Below are 18,913 nucleotides of genomic sequence, written 5' to 3' on the forward strand. Positions count from 1 at the left end.
CAGCATTTTAGAATTTCATCTAAATGGAATTATATAGTACATACTCTTATTTGTCTGGCTTCTTTTAGGCAGCATGATTATTTGGAGATCTGTCCCTCCAGTTTTCATAGTGTATCAATAGTTCATTCCTTTTTATTGTGAAGTAGTAGTCCATTGTATGGATTTATCATGGTTTGTTTTCTATTCATCTGTTAATGGACATTAGAGTGCCAGTACTTGGTTATAACAGATAAAGCTGTGACGAACATTCGTGTTTTTGTATGGATACATACTTTTAAAAATCTTGCATTGGGGAGCCTGTTTGGGGCTCAGTGGGTTAAGCATCTGATTCTTGATTTTGGCTCAGGTCATGATCTCAGGGTCCTGAGGTAGAGCCCTGCATCTGGCTCTACATTCAGTGTGGAGTCTGCTTGAGATTCTCTCTCTCCCTCTCCTTCTTCCCCTCCTGCTCATGTTCTCTCTCTCTCAGATGAATAAATTTTTTAAAAAGTCAATAAAAAAGTAAAAATCTTGGGTAAATACCTAGAACTGAAATTACTGGAACATATGGTAGGTGTATGCTTAACTTTTTAAAAAACTGCCAAACTGTTTTCCAGAGTGGTTGTATACCATTTTTACAATCCCAGTTTTAGAGATTTGAACCCTACTCACACATTGAGAAAGGTTGAAGTGCATGATAGTATTTGTGGAAATCATCTTTTATTTTGATGTGTACATCTCTGAAATCATAAGGAGTAAGAAAGTAGAATTTATTTTTCATAGCCATCTGTCACAAAACCTCTCTTTTGAAGTAATCATATTAAATAAATATCTTTATTATTACTGTTTATTTGATATTTTTTGAACACTGACAGAGTTAGTCAGAGCTTGTTTAATTCATGTCTGTGTCAAGGAAAAAAAAACCCAAAATCAATAATTAAGACTGCCTTTGAAATTTCTAACATTAATCTATTTGAAATTTCTAACTTAAATAATCTAAATTTTGCCTCCATTACTTCTTGTTAGGAAAGAATTAAGAATGGGTTTGACTTTCATCAGTTTCTTATCTGGATTTTAAAGTGTCAGTACATAGGTAGATAGTTCTCACCGATGAAATATAACATTTTATTTCAATTTACAAATAAATTATCCTGTATAGTGGAACTTGATAATGCACACACGGGCTTCAACCTATTGAACTATTACGTGCATTCACTCCTAGTAAGCTTTGGCCATTGTATTATGCCTTTCTTAAGAATATTCATTCATTCATTCAATTAATATTTATTATTGCATACTGTCACATACTAGGCAATGCCTGGGCCGTCTTTGCATTTCTCAGAATGCAATGTATTGCACACAGGTGCCGGACCACAAATACTCGTTAATTAACAGATGAATGACTGTTATCTTACCATATATTCTATACCTTTCATTAGAAGAGGACTAAAATCCCACCTACAGACTAGAACCTAGGAGCCTTTGCCGTAAGCACCCCCCCTGCCTTTTAAGATTCTGTTGCTTAGGCAACAAGATTTCTCCATGCCTGCTTGCATTCTGTTGCCAAGGCAACAGGGTATCGTTGGCAGGTTGGTCTGAGACATCGAATGTTTGTGGTTTGGGAGATGCCTGTGGCTCGCAACTTCTTTGATAAATCAGGGTATGCATAATTATATTCAAGCATGTGAATTGACTCTAGTCTTGGAGTTACATCAAAGACAACTGGACATTTTAGACCATCCAGCATTATATATGTGACTAGAAAGACCTAGTGTAACCTCAGGGCCTATTGGTCTTGCCTCCTTTTAGCTGCAGTCTTGCTTATTTTGACTTGTGGGTATTCTCTACTCCCCCTTTTCATAATCCATATCCAGTTTTACTTAAATAAATACTGTTTGATCACTACTTGCCAGAATCAACCTAGCCTATCAAGCTGTCTTACAGAAATAATGTATTATCAATAAGACCACTTTATTCCTTTTCTGTGCTAGTTCTAAACTTTTGTGGCTAATTGCTTGTTTGCTTCTAGCAGTTCTTGGAGTAGGAGAGGAGAGCCCCAGGGGCGCTGTTCTCCTTTCCGGTAGTGACATCACTGCTGTTAACTTCACAGATAGGGGACAAGAGAACCCCACATAATGCCGGTTTTTTTCCACACATTATGAGTGTTGCTACCTGAAAGAGACTTCTAAGCAGTAAAGTGCTAGTTAGTTCAGATGGTATGATTACAGTAGCCTCAGAAGGCATTATCTCAATACTGTAAGTCACCTTTCTCATTTTGAAATGTTAAATATTTCTCCTTTTATCAACATCAGCTAGTACTAACTACTTTTCACAATTGAATTAAGTAATGTAATGCACCTCCCTTGGTCCAGAAGTATATTCAGAAGGATTTTACAAAATGAAAATTCTAGAACTCTATCTCCTTCATGGCTAAGACTCCTCTGACACAGTAATTATCCAAGTAATTTACCCTGCACTCGAAGCCATTCAGTGAGAAGTGGATTTAAGAAATTTCAAAATTAATACCTTCAATCTCCACTTTACGGAAGTTGTGGGCTAATATTCCAAACCAGTGCTTCAGTTTCTGCTTTGGCTTATAAATTCTGGATGAAGTTACCCCAGATCTGAAGAGAGTTGGAAGGGATGACCTTTCAGAATCCTTTGAAACCTTCCGTTTCTCTGAAATTCTGTTTCATCAGCCTGAAGTCCTATTAGTCAATTCCCATTTCAAAAGTTTCAGAGGACACAAGCTTCATTATTTTAAGCCTTTTCACCAGAAAAGAACATTTCTGGAATGTTCTCTTTGTGTTAAATCATTTTTGTCTGTTTTCCAACTTACACTATCAAGGGAAACCATCCTCTGCAGCCATAATGTTCTGTTGGACATAAACATTCAATCCGATTCAGTCTAGAGGCAGACTTCCCTCAGGCTCTGCATAATTTCAATCTTTCGCCCATCTGTGGACCTAACAATCCTATAGTTAAATGTTTGTCACTTCTGGCTACAATGAGTCTGTTCTATTTGAAAATTTCAGATGACTAATCTTTCTTGTGATCCATGATAAAATTTCCAGAGAAATTAACAGTTTTCCTGCTATACCCCTGCAAGCTTGTGAGTTTCAAGATGAGGGACTATTTCTTTTCACCATTCCTTCTGTATTGCCTGGCACAGTTTCTACACATAGTGGGCCCTTAATAAATATTGTTTTAATGAATGTGTGGTGGTTATTCTAAAGATCCCCTAAAGTTCATTATGCAGGAGTTTAGCGTTATATTAAGGAGTAACAAAGTTGGCAGCAACTTGGCAATGTCAGGATAGTCTGTTTCACATATATCACTGGCCCATTTTTTAATACGTACAAATGTTTGAAGCTTTGGATTCTTCAGGACAACTGGAATAGTCATCTACTTAGCTTGGCATGTGAGTGGTTATCAGCTATCAAAAGTACCCGTAACCTTAGGAATAAAAGATCTCCACAAGTTACATTTTCTTTACCATTTAAGATTGTCTAAGAGGTATTGCTGGCTTAGTAGCTACAGGCCATGGGTATTAGCCTCAGGCATAATGTTTGTGAAGACAATGACAAGACCTTCCAAAGAAGAGTCTGGCATGCATTGTTGAATATGGAGGCCGCTGGCTGCATGTGGATCTTGAGCAGTTGAAATGTAGCTAGTGTGACTGAGGAATGAAATTTTAAAATTTTATTTTAATATTCATTTAAATATAAACAATGTCAGATATCTCATTAGATTTTTATAGTTAGTGCCTGCTAAAATAGTATTTTAGATAAATTTGGTTAAATAGGATATATTCTTAAAATTAACATCTCCCTTTTATTTCTACTTTTTGAAAATGTGGCTACCAGAAAACTTAAACTTTTATTTGTGATTTGCATGGCATTTCTGTTGGACAGTGGTAGACCTGTCTAGAAGGCTATGGCACAGGGTTACTCGTGCATGCTGTGATATACCATGTGTCCAAAGATATTCTGCTGCTCAGCTCAGCCTGGAAGCACCCTGCCCATATTTGGATACTACTGAGATTATGCCCCTCTTTGACCTTTCTGAGGGCAGGGCTTATCCATTTTCTTTCTTTAAACATGCCCTTATCCCAGAACTAGGGAGAGTTATTAACTGTATAAGGCTGGCAAGTTTCTATTGACTTTTCACTGACTTAAGAACTTGCGCTGAGAAAGGGACAGAGAAAATAGTGGGATCAGGAGAGGGCTGGCTTGGTGGGGAGTTAGGAGGAGTGAAAAAGGAAAAAGGAAAAAGGAAAAAGGAAGGAACTTACAATCGGCTTTGGTATTATTCCTGTACTCCAGCTGGGAGGAGGGTAAATGAGAGCCAATTTTGTTTTGCTTCATAATTTAGGTATGTGTTACATTTATATATCAAGATTTCTGTGCTTAAAATGAAAACGTTGGGGTAAGAGATTTACTAGCCATGTTTATTTGTATTTAAATCCCTCCCTCCATTCCTACTCAGCAGATACCTATCATGTGCCTTGAATGTAGTAGATGTTCAATATGTTTTTGTTGGGCTTAAATTTTGCATTACATTTTGTTACATTAAATTTGGTATAGTTCTTATAACTTGTCAGGGCACAGATGTTTCTTATTTCATTCCAAAATAACTATTAATAAATTAGCTGTAGATATCAGCAGAAAAAACAAGATCAAAGGTTATTTATGGCTGTCCCTGGTGGTCTCTAAGGCCACCTCCAGGGGGTGGCACTAGACCAAAAATGCAAAATGATCAGGAAGTCTTGAATTTCAGGGCAAGGCAAACGAGCGATGTTAATAACACTGAAAACAAGGAAAAATATAATCCTCTTAAATGCAAAAGTCATCTTATTTCATAGGAATAGTTGAAATTTCTTTTTTAAGACAACAGGATCAAAGCATTAAAAAATACCACATGTGAAATTATAAACACTTGTATTTTTTACAGATTTAATTTATTTTAAAAAGAGAGAGGGCATGCCCAGAAGTGAGGCAGAAGGGCAGAGGGAGAGAAAGAATTTCCGGCAGACTCCCTGCTGAGCAAGAGGCCTGATTTGGGGCTCAATCTCATGACCCAGGGTCATGAACTGAGCTAAAATCAAGAGTCAGATGCTTAACTGACTGAGCTATCCAAGTAGTTATTTTAATGTAACTTTATCATTTTGATTTTAAGTATAAGAGGATTATCTAAGACACTAAGATGTAGGTTCTTAGTTATTCTTAGAGCTTATAAATCACTGTGATGAGACAGGGTTCTTCGATGTGCCAGTAGAATGTGAGGTCTGCTAGGGTTTGAATGGGCTTGTTTTCCTCTTTATTAAGCTTCTGAGAGCATCTTGAAGGAAAATAATCTTTTTTTATTTTTGTATTATAAACCATGGTAAGGTATAGACTTTCAGTCAGTGTTGACCAAGTCCAAGTCGAATAAACCCTTCTAATAGCCCCTAATTCTGTTTTCAGGGACTTCACTGGTGGATTAGGATCCAGACCAAGACCAGGTAATTTCGTGTTAGCAGTAACAAATTTGTGCATGCCTCCCTGATATTCAGTGTGATTTATGTTACAGTTTCATATCTTTCCCCCTTTTATTTCTTCAGCTTTGCTGCCTCTTGACCTGCTTCTGAAAGTACCACCCCTCATGCTCAGGGCCCACGTTAAGGAGATAGAGGCCGAGTTAGTGACGGGGTGGCAGTCCCATAGCCTTCCCGCTGTGATTCTTCGCAATCTCAAAGATCATGGTAGTACTTATTAGATCAAGTTTATGTCAAGCCCACAATGGGTGAATACAGAATTATAGTTGGGCCTGAAATGTCTGAATGATTCTTAGGAGGTAATTTTAATACAAACGGCAGGAGAATTTCATTTTGTTCGTCCACGATTATTAGTTTGGCAATTTAATAGTATCAAGATGCTTTCTGTGTTCACTTAATTTGATTGAAATAATAGTATAGGCTATTTTTCTAAAGTTTACATTTTTGTTTTGGTGGGGATGTTAAGCAGTTCAATTATTTGTGCTTAAAATGTATACCTATGAACAAAAATAATAGTTGTTTTACATTCATATTTCTTTATTTTTTTTTTAGAGAGAGAAAGAGAGAAAAGGGTGGGGAGGATCAGAGTGGGGATGGATTCTTAAGCAGGCTCCACACCTGGCATAGGGCACGATGCGGGGTTCAGTCTCATGACTCTGAAATCATGGCATGAGCCAAAATCAAGAGTTGGGTGCTTAACCAACTGAGCCACCCAGGCACCCTACATTCACATTTCTAGAAACTCTACACCTATATGATATAAGGGAGTGAAGTTTATCTTTATTTCCTTTATTCTGACATAGCTAGTCTTTTTTGGTTACTTCTATTTGTATTTGATTAAAACAATATTATATAACATTGTTTTTCTAATAATTTAGAAATTAGAGATTCTTAAAACATAAAAGTAATGGTTTGGGGGAAAACAGAGTGTGTTAGTTGATGTTTCAAATTTCTATTAAAGAGGACCAAAGTTCAATAGTAATAGTTAAACTGTTAGCTAAACCTGGACAATTCAGGGAAAACGTATGGTGATCATACTTTTAACATATGTATGAATATGTGCCTCTTTAGTATAAAGTTCTACTTTACTGTTTTGATTAATTTGGAATATTGCTCATTGCTGTTTTCATTTTGGCTTCCTTAATTCACATTCTTTTGTAGAGTTAACACCTATGGTGAACATAAGCGATGTGAATTGATTTACTGTAACATTAGTCCATGTCTTCACTTTTATTAAATTTGCTTTGGAAGAGTTATTGACAGTCTGGGGCCATTTACACCATCAGCATAGATGCAAAAAAAGATGGTTTTGTTATTAAGATGTCCATAGCTATCATGCTGACCATGCTGTTTGGCATAAGGTAAGTTTATACATAACATAATCATGAAGCTAAAATTGTTGTTGATTGATTTTATAATAACAAAGCAGAAAAATGTATTTATGTAAGCAATTCACAGTTCTGCTGTGACTCATAATAGGAATTCTGTTTCTGAAAGGGCATGTTGAATTGGCCCAGTTTAAGACTTATTTTATATCCATGAAATTGGTCAGATCTTGACCTTTAAACAAACTAACTGCATTATAGCACAGTTTGCATGTAATATATTGTATTTCTTAGAGTGTGTTAGACCATCATAAAGTATACTGACAGATATTGTAGAATATACTATAGTGTTGTCAGTGAATGCTAAAGTTCACCCACACAGAACTCTTGTTTCTACTAATGTTATAGACACATTAGTGCATATGAAAGCATTTGGATTGGTATCTATGGGTTATTCTAACTTTAAGTAAAAGAACTCTTGATTTTTCTCCATCTTAATGCAAAATTACTTTTCTGCTTAATAGAGAAGTCATACTTTTTAAAGTGTTGAGTTATTGACAGTGACGTGACTTATCACGTCTGCAAATGATGCTCCATTCCAGTTGTTACCCCCATTGTCTCTAGCCTAAGAAAATGAAGAGGTGACATTAATAGAGCCCTCCAACAATAGGGAAGCATGTTTGGATCAAGGTGTCATGAGACACTATTGGTTTGGGCAGTTGTAAGTTATATCTTAAATATTAGTTACTCAAAATAGGTAAAGCATGAAATGTGTGGATGATTAGCTTTTCTTTTCTTTTTCTTTTTCTTTTTTCACAAGCAGTCTATATTAATGTATTTTCATTTATTTAACATTTGATTTAGCCTTTTTGGGTAGATAAGAACATGCTTGGATGAAAGGAACATTGTATATAACCAACAGCCCCAGCCTTGTATCGTCTAAATGTTCCCAAAAAATCTGTCAGGGAGGGAAGAATTTTGTCAAAACCTGGGTGTGCTCCTAGGACCATATCTAGAATGTAAACATCATTTTCCATATGCTCCGGCCGAAAAAATGGTGAGAGCTGTGATTTTAGAGTACCAAGTGGCTCTCTTGTAATATAATTTTGTCTATCTGGTAGTCCTAAAGTGAACTTCTAGCTTCATATTGTGGTGATACAAACTCCTGTAGAACGAATAACTATGGAACCATTTCAAGTTAGCACTATTAAAGTCTTCCTGTTCTGTCTTTTAATACTAACAAGATTCGGTAAAGAATTTATTTTATACATATTTTACACATATGATATATACATATACAGATACATGCAGTTCTTTGCCGTCAGAAATGGAAACTTAAGAATTTCTATCTTGCATGGACGAAAATATTGACACTAATTAACATGGATTGAATGAACGAACAAACATTTTTAACATGTTAAGTATTTTAGTTGCATTTCTCTAACTTTAGTCACTGATGGATTACCTAAGTACACAAATTTGACCATATCAGAGTATCATCTGTACTATTCTTTTCCTAATATAGGTTTCTTAATTTGACTCACTTTCTCAACTTAAATTTAGTTAAGGGAGAGTTTATATTCTTGCTACAAATGCGAAACCAGTATAGAATGACTTACCAAAAATAGATGGCAAATATAAAAATAAATGAAGTATAAGCAAAAAAAAGTATTAAATTCTAGCTAGATATTGTTATCTGCTTATCCTGAGGTCTGTTTACTTTGTTATGAAGGAACATTAGTTACTGTTTGAGAAATGGTGTTGATATACTTGTTTTATACTAACCTACTCCTTAATATAATCAATAGAAAAGAAAATTGGGAAAGTTTTATATCTATTCTAATTAACATGCAAGATTATGCTGTATTAAGTGCCCCCTGCTTTACGAGACTCAGTTCTTTAAAAAAATAATTGGTTGGTTCTGTTGTGTGTCAGTCTAACAACTAGATATTTTGAATGGGGGAAGCATGTGGTGTGTTGTGTCTGAAAAAGAAACAGGTCTTTCCTCTTGAGGTAGGGGACATGGTGTCATATATTTGTGAAAACTAAATCATACCAAAACATTTTATGAGGATTTTATCCTTTGTCAAGTACATTGAGTACATTTTAATAATGTGGTTGCCATTAACATGGGTCAAATGTAAATTTTGGGAAGCCCAAGTTTCAAGTGCAAATGTAATGTCAACTAAGAATATGGCCTAATTTGACTAGATTAACACTGACATTTCCTCTCCCTTGCTCACTTTTCCATTTCACAGCAGTGAAGAGCCAGGCACTGCGCTGATATATGGGAATTCTTATGCTCTGCATTTTGAATAGGAATTGTCACTTCATGATTTCTGGGCTCTTAATTATGCTTTCTTACTAGATGACTGAGAAGCTATTTTTATACTTGTCTTTTGTTCATAAAGGTCAGATCTAAATAAAGTAGTCAGTGTTTCATCCAAGTATTCCAGAGAGCATAGCTTAATATTCCTGCCCTTGTCATTAGCAACCTTCAGTAGCTCACTTTCAAGTTAGTTATTGACATACAGTAATTAATGCTAAATTTTGCAATTACCAAAGTGGTTTGGAGTACATGCCTTCTCTTGTTTTATTTCATGGCCATTCTTTTAGCATATAAAAAAGTGCTCCCCAGATTTTAATAGAATTTCTTATAATGCTTGTCTATACCATGCAATTTGACATATAATTATATACTTTTTTATATTGTTGTTGGGATTTGGATATATTGGTTAGAGTTCCCAACCAAATTATAAGTTTAAATATATCTTGGGTACTTTCTCTGAGGTCAGGCCCCTGAAAACTACTTATTGAGTAACCGATGCATATTACCACAATATAAACTGTTGTTCATCCTTGCTACTGAGAGCAACTTGCACAAGTCATCTTATGATGACTTAAAGAATGGGGAAAAATGATACTTTTAATGTTAGATTTAAGATTGGGGAAGCGGTGGGAGGCAATAAATTTCTTTTACCAGTGGTGATTTCCTTCCTAATTCTTCCTGCCAAAGGAGATAGGTCCCAGGTGAATGCTGCCTGGAGATGTAGATTTTTTTCAAGTTCTTCTCTCCAAAGAGATACTCAGTCTCATGGACGTTACTGAGGATTCCAATCCAAGACCAAAATTTGCTAATTGCAGATCAGCTATTGAATGGTAGCCCACAACCCTGCCTTGGGAGTTTTTGTCCTGGGGGCAAGGCTAAGTGGAAGGAGGGGAAGAAAGCTACAACACCATTCAGTAGGAATAAAGGAGGTCGGTGTGGCTTGGATAGATTGTAGCAATGTACAAAATAATTGAGTCAATGGAGAAAGACAAGGCTCTCAAATTCCAGACTATTATTACTAATGCTTTTTAATAGAACTTAAAAACAGTTTCAGAGTGCTTACAGTCCCCTCTGAATTATTTACATATGGTACTTTGAATATTGAGTACAGTGACAGGTGAGTCAATATTAATAAGAAAGAGGGAAGAGACCTCTTTCTTCTAGCTAACCAACCACCTGCCCTCTCATATAGCTGAGACCTCACTATTCTTCTTAATTAATGAATTAATTAATTTGAGAGAGAGAGAATGAGTGTGCACACAGGTGTGGGGGCAGAGGGAGGCAGACAATCCTGAAGCAGACTCCCCACTGAGCACAGAGCCTAATGCAGGGCTCAGTCCTAGGACCCTGAGATCATGACCTGAGCTGAAATCAAGAGTTGGCCGCTTAACCAACTGAGCCACCTAGGTGTCCCATAGAACCCACCCATTTTTTTTTTTAAAGATTTTATTTATTTATTTATTTGAGAGAGAGAGATAGACTGAGAGAAGAGAGAGCACAAGCAGGGCAGAGGGAAAGTGAGAAGTAGACTCCCCACTGGGCACAGAGCTCATGACTCTTGAGATCATGAGCTAAGCTGAAGGCAGCCGCTTAACCAAGTGAGCCACCCAGGTGCCCTCCACCTTTTTAAAATATATTTTATTTATTTATTAAAGAAAGAGAAAGCACATGCAAGGGGAAGGGCAGAAGGAAAGGGAGAGTGAAAAGCAGACTCCCCATTTAGAGGGAGCCCTATGTGGGGCTCGATCTCCCTGTCCTGGAATCCTGAAGGCAGACTCTTATTTTTTTTTTTTTTTAAAGATTTTATTTATTTATTTGACAGAGAGAGAGAGAATCACAAGTAGGCAGAGAGGCAGGCAGGGCAGGGGGGAAGCAGGCTCCCTGCGGAGCAAGAGCCCGATGTGGGGCTCAATCCCAGGACCCTGAGATCATGACCTGGGCTGAAGGCAGAGGCTTAACCCACTAAGCCACCCAGGAGCCCCCTGAAGGCAGATTCTTAACTGACTGAGCCACCCAGGTGCCCCAGACCTCACCCATTCTTAACTGACATTCCTCACTGTGGATTCTATAGATTATTTGGGATATTTTAGAGAGTGTGTTAATTTTTTAAAAAAATTGTACAACTATTTCTTGTTTTCTACTGTATCGGAATGCAAAAGCACAATTCTTCTTTAAGTTATTCTTTAGCAAGTGTCCTAGTTTCATTTAACCCATTATTGATAGAACTAGATGGAGAATAAAAGAGCTAGTTCCAAGAGCATTTGAGGAACAAGGATTTGTATAGTCAAGAAAGAAAAGCTGAAATAACATTGTTAATTGAGCATAAGACTGGTGAAATAAAACTATATTTTTGTAGTTAACTTATTGATCAGTGTGTAAAGTCATACCAATACATCAGTTTCTGCAAGTCATACCAATACATCATACCAATACATCAATTTCTGCAGTCATATCAATACATCAATACATCAATTTCTGCATACCAATACATCAATACATACAATAGGATGTAAACTGCTTGTACCTTTATGGGTGTGAATTATTGGTTAGGTATACTGGGACATTACCCAGTAGCATTAGACTGGGATCAAATGGAATTATTAGAAAATGCTCTAGCATATTGTCTGAGATTCATACAATAATAATTTTTCCTATTCTCCATGACTGGGATAAATTCTTCTTGTTCAGGTAATTGAATGGGGCTTGGTGTGCCATCTTTTCTTTTAGTGATGTTTTGTTTTGTTCTTTAGTTTGATTGATTAGTTTTGTATCCACAGTGCTGAACATAGTGTGTTTTTGCACCACAATATTTTCTTCTTGAGAATTCTGGGTTACATCAATAGAGTTGACTTTTTAAAAAAAATATTCCCTCTAGGAAGACTAAAGGGAGCAAACATGACTTGCATAGTCATTGTAGCATAGTAAAAGAAATAACTAAGTCAGTGGAGAAGAGTCAGGCTGAATGGACTACACCAAATGCATATGCTGTTTTTAGGCCACAGATTCAATACCAAAAATCTAACTTTTTATATTTTCCCAACGCTAAACTTAATTTTTATATGGAGCCCCATTCCACATATCAGAACATAGGGTCAATTACCTAATAGGTAAATTTCAGTGTGTTAGTGATTTCTTTGTCAGCTTAAAATTAGACAAGCTGAGGCTTGCTCTTCTCTCTGTTCTTCTCTGAGTGGGCATTTTTGGCCTTGTGGTACTGGGGTTTTGAGATAGCCTGTGCTGGTATTTGATCTGACTACTGAGTATGCTTATCCTTCCACATTGACATCCAAAGAATGTAGTGGCACAGCCGTGCCTGATTTCCAGTTCCCAGTCCACATGGTTTCATCCGTGGCCATGAATGAAAGCAAGACCTCTATAGGGCAAACTCTCTCATTCTGGCAGTTCACCATCTCAGGGGCCTGGGAGGGTTCACTGGTTCTCCACTTCTCTGGGCCTGGAAACTTCAGAACTCAGCAGGCCCTCTGTCTCTGACACCCTGGAAAGCTATATCTCCTATCCGACCCTACCCCCTGCTGTGGTGCAGGGAACATCTCATGACTAGGGTTCTCAGCGTTCCCTACGGGACCTGAGCCCACAGCCCTACCACTCTTGAGGGAAAGGTTGCTTGGCAACAATTCTTTTGACTCTCTCTTGCCTTCTTCTTAGACTAATGCTTTTTAAAGCCCAGAAATGTACTCTCTCTGTTCTTTGGTTCCTCTCTGCTACCCCATCTTGGGCAATGCTAGCCTCACACTCCACTGCTTGACAATAGGAGGCTTCTGAAGTCAAAAGTAAGTGTAGGAAATGATGTAGCAGTAAATTCTCTACACCACATCCGCCTTGGGTATTATATAATCACTTCTAGGAACTTCGACCTTAGACATCCCGAGATTATATTTTGTAGTTTGAAAAAGTAACTAAAGAGGTTGCACGTTTAGAAGTGAGGAAAACCCTAATCCTCACACATGAACAAATCAAACATGAACAGGATGTGAGATGCATATTATACAGGTGATTAAGCCAGAATTCAAGAAGGAAGGTCTTCAATGCAGCCTTGCTTTTTTGGCCTTTAAACAGCTTGTTTCTGAAGATTCCAGTGAAAGGGGATGAAAAAGTCTGATCACCCAGTGAGTAAAAAGAAGCTGAGACTTTGATGGAGCTTCCTGCCATCCTGTGGGAAATACTGCCAGGGGAAGTGGGAGGAAGTGGGGCGGGCTGGAGGCGAAGAGGGGTGATTAGGTGCGTACTGTCAAGTCTCTTCCTAATAATTCCTACCTGCTTGTGGAAGTGCTGGTCAGTCTTGAGAAGGATTCCATTTCCAAGCCCACTAGTCATCATCCTCTCTGTCACTTCCCTCTCACTTTCCATGGGATGTCCTTCTCCCAGTGACTGGAATCCAGTCTTCAGCAGTGTTCTTGGCTTCTGTTCCCCATGGTCAGATGGCCACCACATGCTATTCCAAACCAGGTCTTCTGACTTTGGCTCTGGGCTGCTTCTTATGAGATGGCCTTTCCTGAAACACAGTCACCCTTATGGCTCCTCACCATCGTATACAGTGCCTGGCTACCTCTTTAGCTATACTCAGTACTGTACCTTTTTATTATATAGCACACTAGATAAATTAGACAGCTTGCTGACGCCTTCACTTAGTTGACTCCTGCTTTTGCTGAAAACCGTTCCTTCTGTTCAGAACCTGCCACTCATGTATACCTTCCCTCACACCAAATCCATGTCCTATGCTTCTGCTTATTGAAGGCTTACCAATTCTCCCTGGTCTTCTCACTTGTTAACTCTCTATCCCCCATCTTCTGGTTATCTGGGTGAACTTTTCATGAACCTTTTTAGGTGCAGTATCCTTTGTTGTACTTCTGGTGCCTTCTACGCTGTTGGCCGTAGATGTAGATTGTTGAACATTTGTAGTTTTGAACTATTATTCAGTTACTTTATTTCATTTTACAGAAGCTAAGGAAAAAGGTGAGAGTAAATCTGATTTACTCTACTAAAATTTAAAGGGTTGCATTGTCTTTCAACAGGGCATTTGGTCAAATACAGAGAAGCCAATATATGCTTTGGCCCCATCCATAGAGTAAAATTATTCCTTGCTTCTTCAGAATCCAAAATGTTTTCTTCTGCAGTTGTTCAGAATTTCCTGACTCTCAGCAGAGAGAATTCAGAAAAATAGGAGTCTATACTATATCTTGGTCAACTTGGTTACAAACTTGAAGTGTAATCCATATTTTGTTCAAACTGTAGTAATTAACAGCTTCAGGGCTTGTGTTGTGAATTGTAGTTTCCGTAGACTGGATATATAGCAAAAATCAAGTCTCAAAGCACCAGGAAAGAACCCCTAACTTGTCTATTGTAATGTGCCATGAGTAAAAAAGCAGAGAGAGTATACTACACAGACTACAAAGACCTAATGCTTCCTGTTTACTACTAGTAGATTCTTTCCAAAAATATTTAATCCATTAAATGTACAAAGGCCTAGATAGAACATCATGTTAAAAATAGTGACCCTTTTGGCACCTGGGTGGCTCAGCGGGTTAAAGCCTCTGCCTTCGGCTTAGGTCATGATTCCAGGGTCCTGGGATTGAACCCCTCATTGGGCTCTCTGCTCAGCGGGGAGCCTGCTTCCCCCCACCCCTTCTCTGCCTGCCTCTCTGCCTCCTTGTGATCTTTGTCTGTCAAATAAATAAATAAAATCTTTAAAAAAAAATAGTGACCCTTTTAAGAGAAATAGTATTTGAAGCCTGGGAAGGAGCATAAATATTACTTTATATTGGAGGTAACCAGAGGAATTGTGTTAGTGATGAGTCAGGAAGAGAAGTGGGAGCCCCTCAGCTCCTGTTTAGACTGAGTCAGTGAGTATCTTAGGACCTGCTTCATTTCATGGTCCAGCCATCACCTGCTCTGTGATGTCACTGGACAGTTTCCTTAACCTTAACCTTCCTTAAAAAAAAAATTTTTTTTTAAAGATTTATTTATTATTTTAGAGAGAGAGCACATGAGTAAGGGGAGGGACAGAGGGAGAGAATTCCAATCAGCCTCTGCTCTGGACATGGAGCTCCATGTGGGGCTTGATCTCATGACCCTGAGATCATGACCTGAACCTAAACCAAGAGTTAGAAGACCAACCGTCTGTGCCACCCAGGTGCCCCATCTAATCTTACTCTCTTTATATGTAAGACGAGACAAGAACAGCTACCCTTCAGAAGTTTTCAAGGATTAGATGAAGCTGAATATGTAAAACCCATCCCGTGTTTGCCCCAAGTTCATGCTGAAAAAGCACTGGTCTTCCTTTAGGTTCTCCTACTTTTTACCCTAGAGAGGTGGGAAAAAAAATTGCTGTTTAGGCTCATGCTCACCAGAGTAAGATAACAAATATAATTACTTTTAAAAATTTCTGATACCTTTAAATAAATTAACTTTTATAAGGAATTTTGAAGTTTCCTTAAGTTTTAAAATTAAATCCACTAATTAAAGTCGCTATTATAATAAAACTAGAAAAGGAAATTAAAATTGAGTCAATTTTAAACTTAGGTTTGATTTAAATTTTAATAGGACCAAATATTGTCTATCTTTTGTAGTAGGAACTACATGTTTTCATATGAATCATAGGAATACTATAAATGACTGACATTGGAATATAATCAGCCCCTGTGATATTTTTTAAGAGAATATTATTTTAATAAAAATATTCAGGACAAAATTATCACCATAATTATGTGTTGCATGTTTTTTGTGAAAAGTTAGGAAACATAGTATTTTCAGTTTGCCGATCTGACAGATTTATTGAGAGAGAACACTTTAAAACTCAGAATGGTATGGCTAACATTTGCCACAAATTTGGTAGTTATCAATATTTAAATAAACAATAAAAATTAAAAAAAACAGTACATATGTGAATTTTTATCACTATTGTTTTCCTAAAATTATTAAGGGCTAAATAAATATACATTCTGATGTTAGGAAATATAAAATTTTGTGAGCATTTGATCAGGTAGAAGGGCGGGTTAATGGTTCTCATACCCAGGATGAGCTGAAGTAGTTCAGGAAATCAAGAGGGTTTGTAAATGGTATAGCCAGTATATAGAACTATCATTCGTAGTCTCAGAGTTCCTCTTCCCCTCCAGTCCTAACTCATGAGATTACTCACATCTCAGTAATCCTGCCAGAGCACCCCTGGAGTGCTGAACTGGTCCTGGGATTCCGTCTTGCCATTTTACAGCAGCAGTAGGTATCTGAGAGACTTCCTGGTGGTCTCTAAGACTAAAAATTACCTTTAGTCTAGGTGATAGGGATGGGAAATACCCTTTAAATTGAAAAGAAGTAACAAATTAAGTAAAAATACTCTTAACATACAAAATACAATAAAATCATTAGTATTTAGACTACATAAAGAGCACTTACAAATCACTGCGAATAAGCAGCATGGGACAGAAACAGGAAATTCACCGAAGAAGTACAATAGCCTCTGTTAGGTAAACACAAAATAAAACAAATTCAGATGGGCAAAATTGAGAAGTTAGATAATGCATAGCGTTGATTAAGGTGTAGAAAAATGGATTCTCTTCCGGTCAGAGTGCAAATTGTTTCAGCTACTTAATATGTATTTGTCAAAATAAGAAATATGTGTATCTGAGGGCCCAACTATTTGATTTCTCCTATCTCCCTGAAGGGACCTTTTGTCCTTAGACACAATGAGGCATGTGCCTGTGTGCTCATAGCAGCATCATGTATAATCATCAGAGACTGAAAGCAAATTAAATTCCCTCTAAGACAGAAGTGGCTAAAGTAACTGCTACGTGCAGAACATGTAGCACTCTTTAATGATAGTTATAAAGAATGGCCTAGAATGGTGTGTGTTGATAAAAAAGAATGTCCATGACAGACTGAGTCAAGAAGAAAAAAAAATTTTTTAACACAACCTTATGATGTGTCCCCATTTATTTAAAAAGAGAGAAATAAAGAAAGAAAGCATGAGGTAATACTATAGACTTTCTAAAATAGTAACTTCCAAACCCTTTTGGAAATGACCTTCAATAAGAAACACATTTTATATCGCAACTGAGCAGGCCCTTACTGTACGCATGCACTCTGAAATTCTTCTATCCTGTTCCATGTCATTCCATTCCACTTATCAAAATGCTGGTCACGACCCATTAAACTGCTTTCAGGATTCAACTAGGATTTGAAAAATACTGTTCTGAAAGTACACAGTAAATGGATAGAAAAAGGACCAGAAGGCAACACACCAAGCTGATGTCAGAGGTCACTTCTGGGGGAGGCACTGGGGTGAGGGTGGGGGTCGTTCCAGGGAGCCTCCAGCCCTTTCTGTAATACCTGGGTTGTTTTACGATGGACACGTGTAATTAAACATTTTTAAATTGATTTTTTTTAGAGAACGAACAATCAAAATTATTTCGAAAGACAAAGATTTACTGGGACTGAGAAGAGTGGTCAAGGGGTCTTAAGAAAATTTTAAGTTGCTTTGCATAATTGAGTAGTTCAGAAGACAGGCATTCTAGCTAACCATCTCTGTTTTTGTGTTTAGGGCCACAGATGAGCACATTCTTGTGGCAAGGTAGAGTCAAACCCGTGTGATATCCCACTCACAATGTCATCACAATCTCAGAACTCTCTGCCACGCTGTGAGATTTTAACTCGTCACCTGTGAATGTTAAGTCCAAGTATCAAAAACATAGAGTAGTCAACTTACAGGTGATCCAAAAAATCAAACCCTCCAGCTTCAGAAAATGTGAAGTTAATGTTCCTGTAGCAACAGCACCTTGGAGCCACCTTACACGGTCTGTAGTTCTCGGTATGGATATAGAAAAACAAATACTTACGTTTTAAGAATCATTTCTACAGGAAACACCACTGTAGAAAATTTGACTTATGTACAACATGGCCATCTCTGCAGGCTGGAGCAGATACCTCCAGCATTCCGTTTTCTATTTCAGACCTACTTTAATTCTTTCTGACTTACCTTCACATTTTTACCCTAAGGGTAATTTATCAAACATCATCCTAATATCAAGTAATTGATGCTTAAAAACACTTAGACACAGTGCCTAGGGTAGGTAAATCCTTTGCATTTCAAACATTTAAACAACGTATTAAACGCAGATAAGCTGGAACTGGATAATTCTTAATATGAATTTCTCAACTCAGTAAAGATGCCCATAAAGAAAATGGTACTTCTTTAAACATTATGTTTGTTTTCTTTTTGTGTCTGTGTCCTAAATATAAATTGTCACATGCTTATAATAGAACAGGTTGAATCTTTTAATGACCACATGAAATTTTTTCGCTGAATGTTCTGGAAACAATTTTTTATGGTAAAATAGGAAAACTTTCTCAGAAATCATTTATATAAGAATTATTTTTCAAAATTTTAGCTGTTGCTAAAGCAATGATTATGTTCACACTGAACTTTCTACAGACTCAAGGTGGTATGGAGGGAAGTAGAGAGGGCCTTCGGAGCTGTTCTTTTTGTAGAAAGCATGCTATAGGTCACACCAAGGAAGAGCAGGCGCAAGAGGAACTGGGGGGTGGTGGGAGGATTCTATACATCCACATATCTGAAGTCTCTCTTCCATTTTCTTCAGTGTGGATCTGAGGGTGGGAAGAGTCAGAGGTGGCCTTGCGGCTAATCTAGAGTTTTATATTCCTCAAATTTAAGAATGGATGACTTGTGGCTATGACATCTGAAGCTGAGAAAGCAGCTGAGAAAGCAATTTG

General features: G+C 37.4%; 1 protein-coding gene across 7 annotated transcripts in view; it reads left to right on the forward strand.

Annotated features, from left to right (window-relative positions):
• Positions 1-18,913, forward strand: part of NEK10 (NIMA related kinase 10) — a 239,980-nt gene that overhangs the window by 186,536 nt on the left and 34,531 nt on the right. For 3 of the 7 annotated variants that reach the window (XM_032324693.1, XM_032325008.1, XM_032325128.1), the window contains 3 exons: positions 5,445-5,482; positions 5,582-5,722; positions 17,724-17,753. In XM_032324693.1, the coding sequence (XP_032180584.1) occupies positions 5,445-5,482; positions 5,582-5,722; positions 17,724-17,753 (209 nt within the window). Of the gene's footprint in view, positions 1-5,444; positions 5,483-5,581; positions 5,723-17,723; positions 17,977-18,913 lie in introns of all 7 variants that reach the window. The other 4 variants (XR_004281324.1, XM_032324792.1, XM_032324858.1 and 1 more) reach the window with 4 other exon arrangements.

The sequence above is a fragment of the Mustela erminea genome, chromosome 1, assembly GCF_009829155.1.
Source record: "Mustela erminea isolate mMusErm1 chromosome 1, mMusErm1.Pri, whole genome shotgun sequence".
In the NCBI taxonomy this organism is placed as follows: domain Eukaryota; kingdom Metazoa; phylum Chordata; class Mammalia; order Carnivora; family Mustelidae; genus Mustela; species Mustela erminea.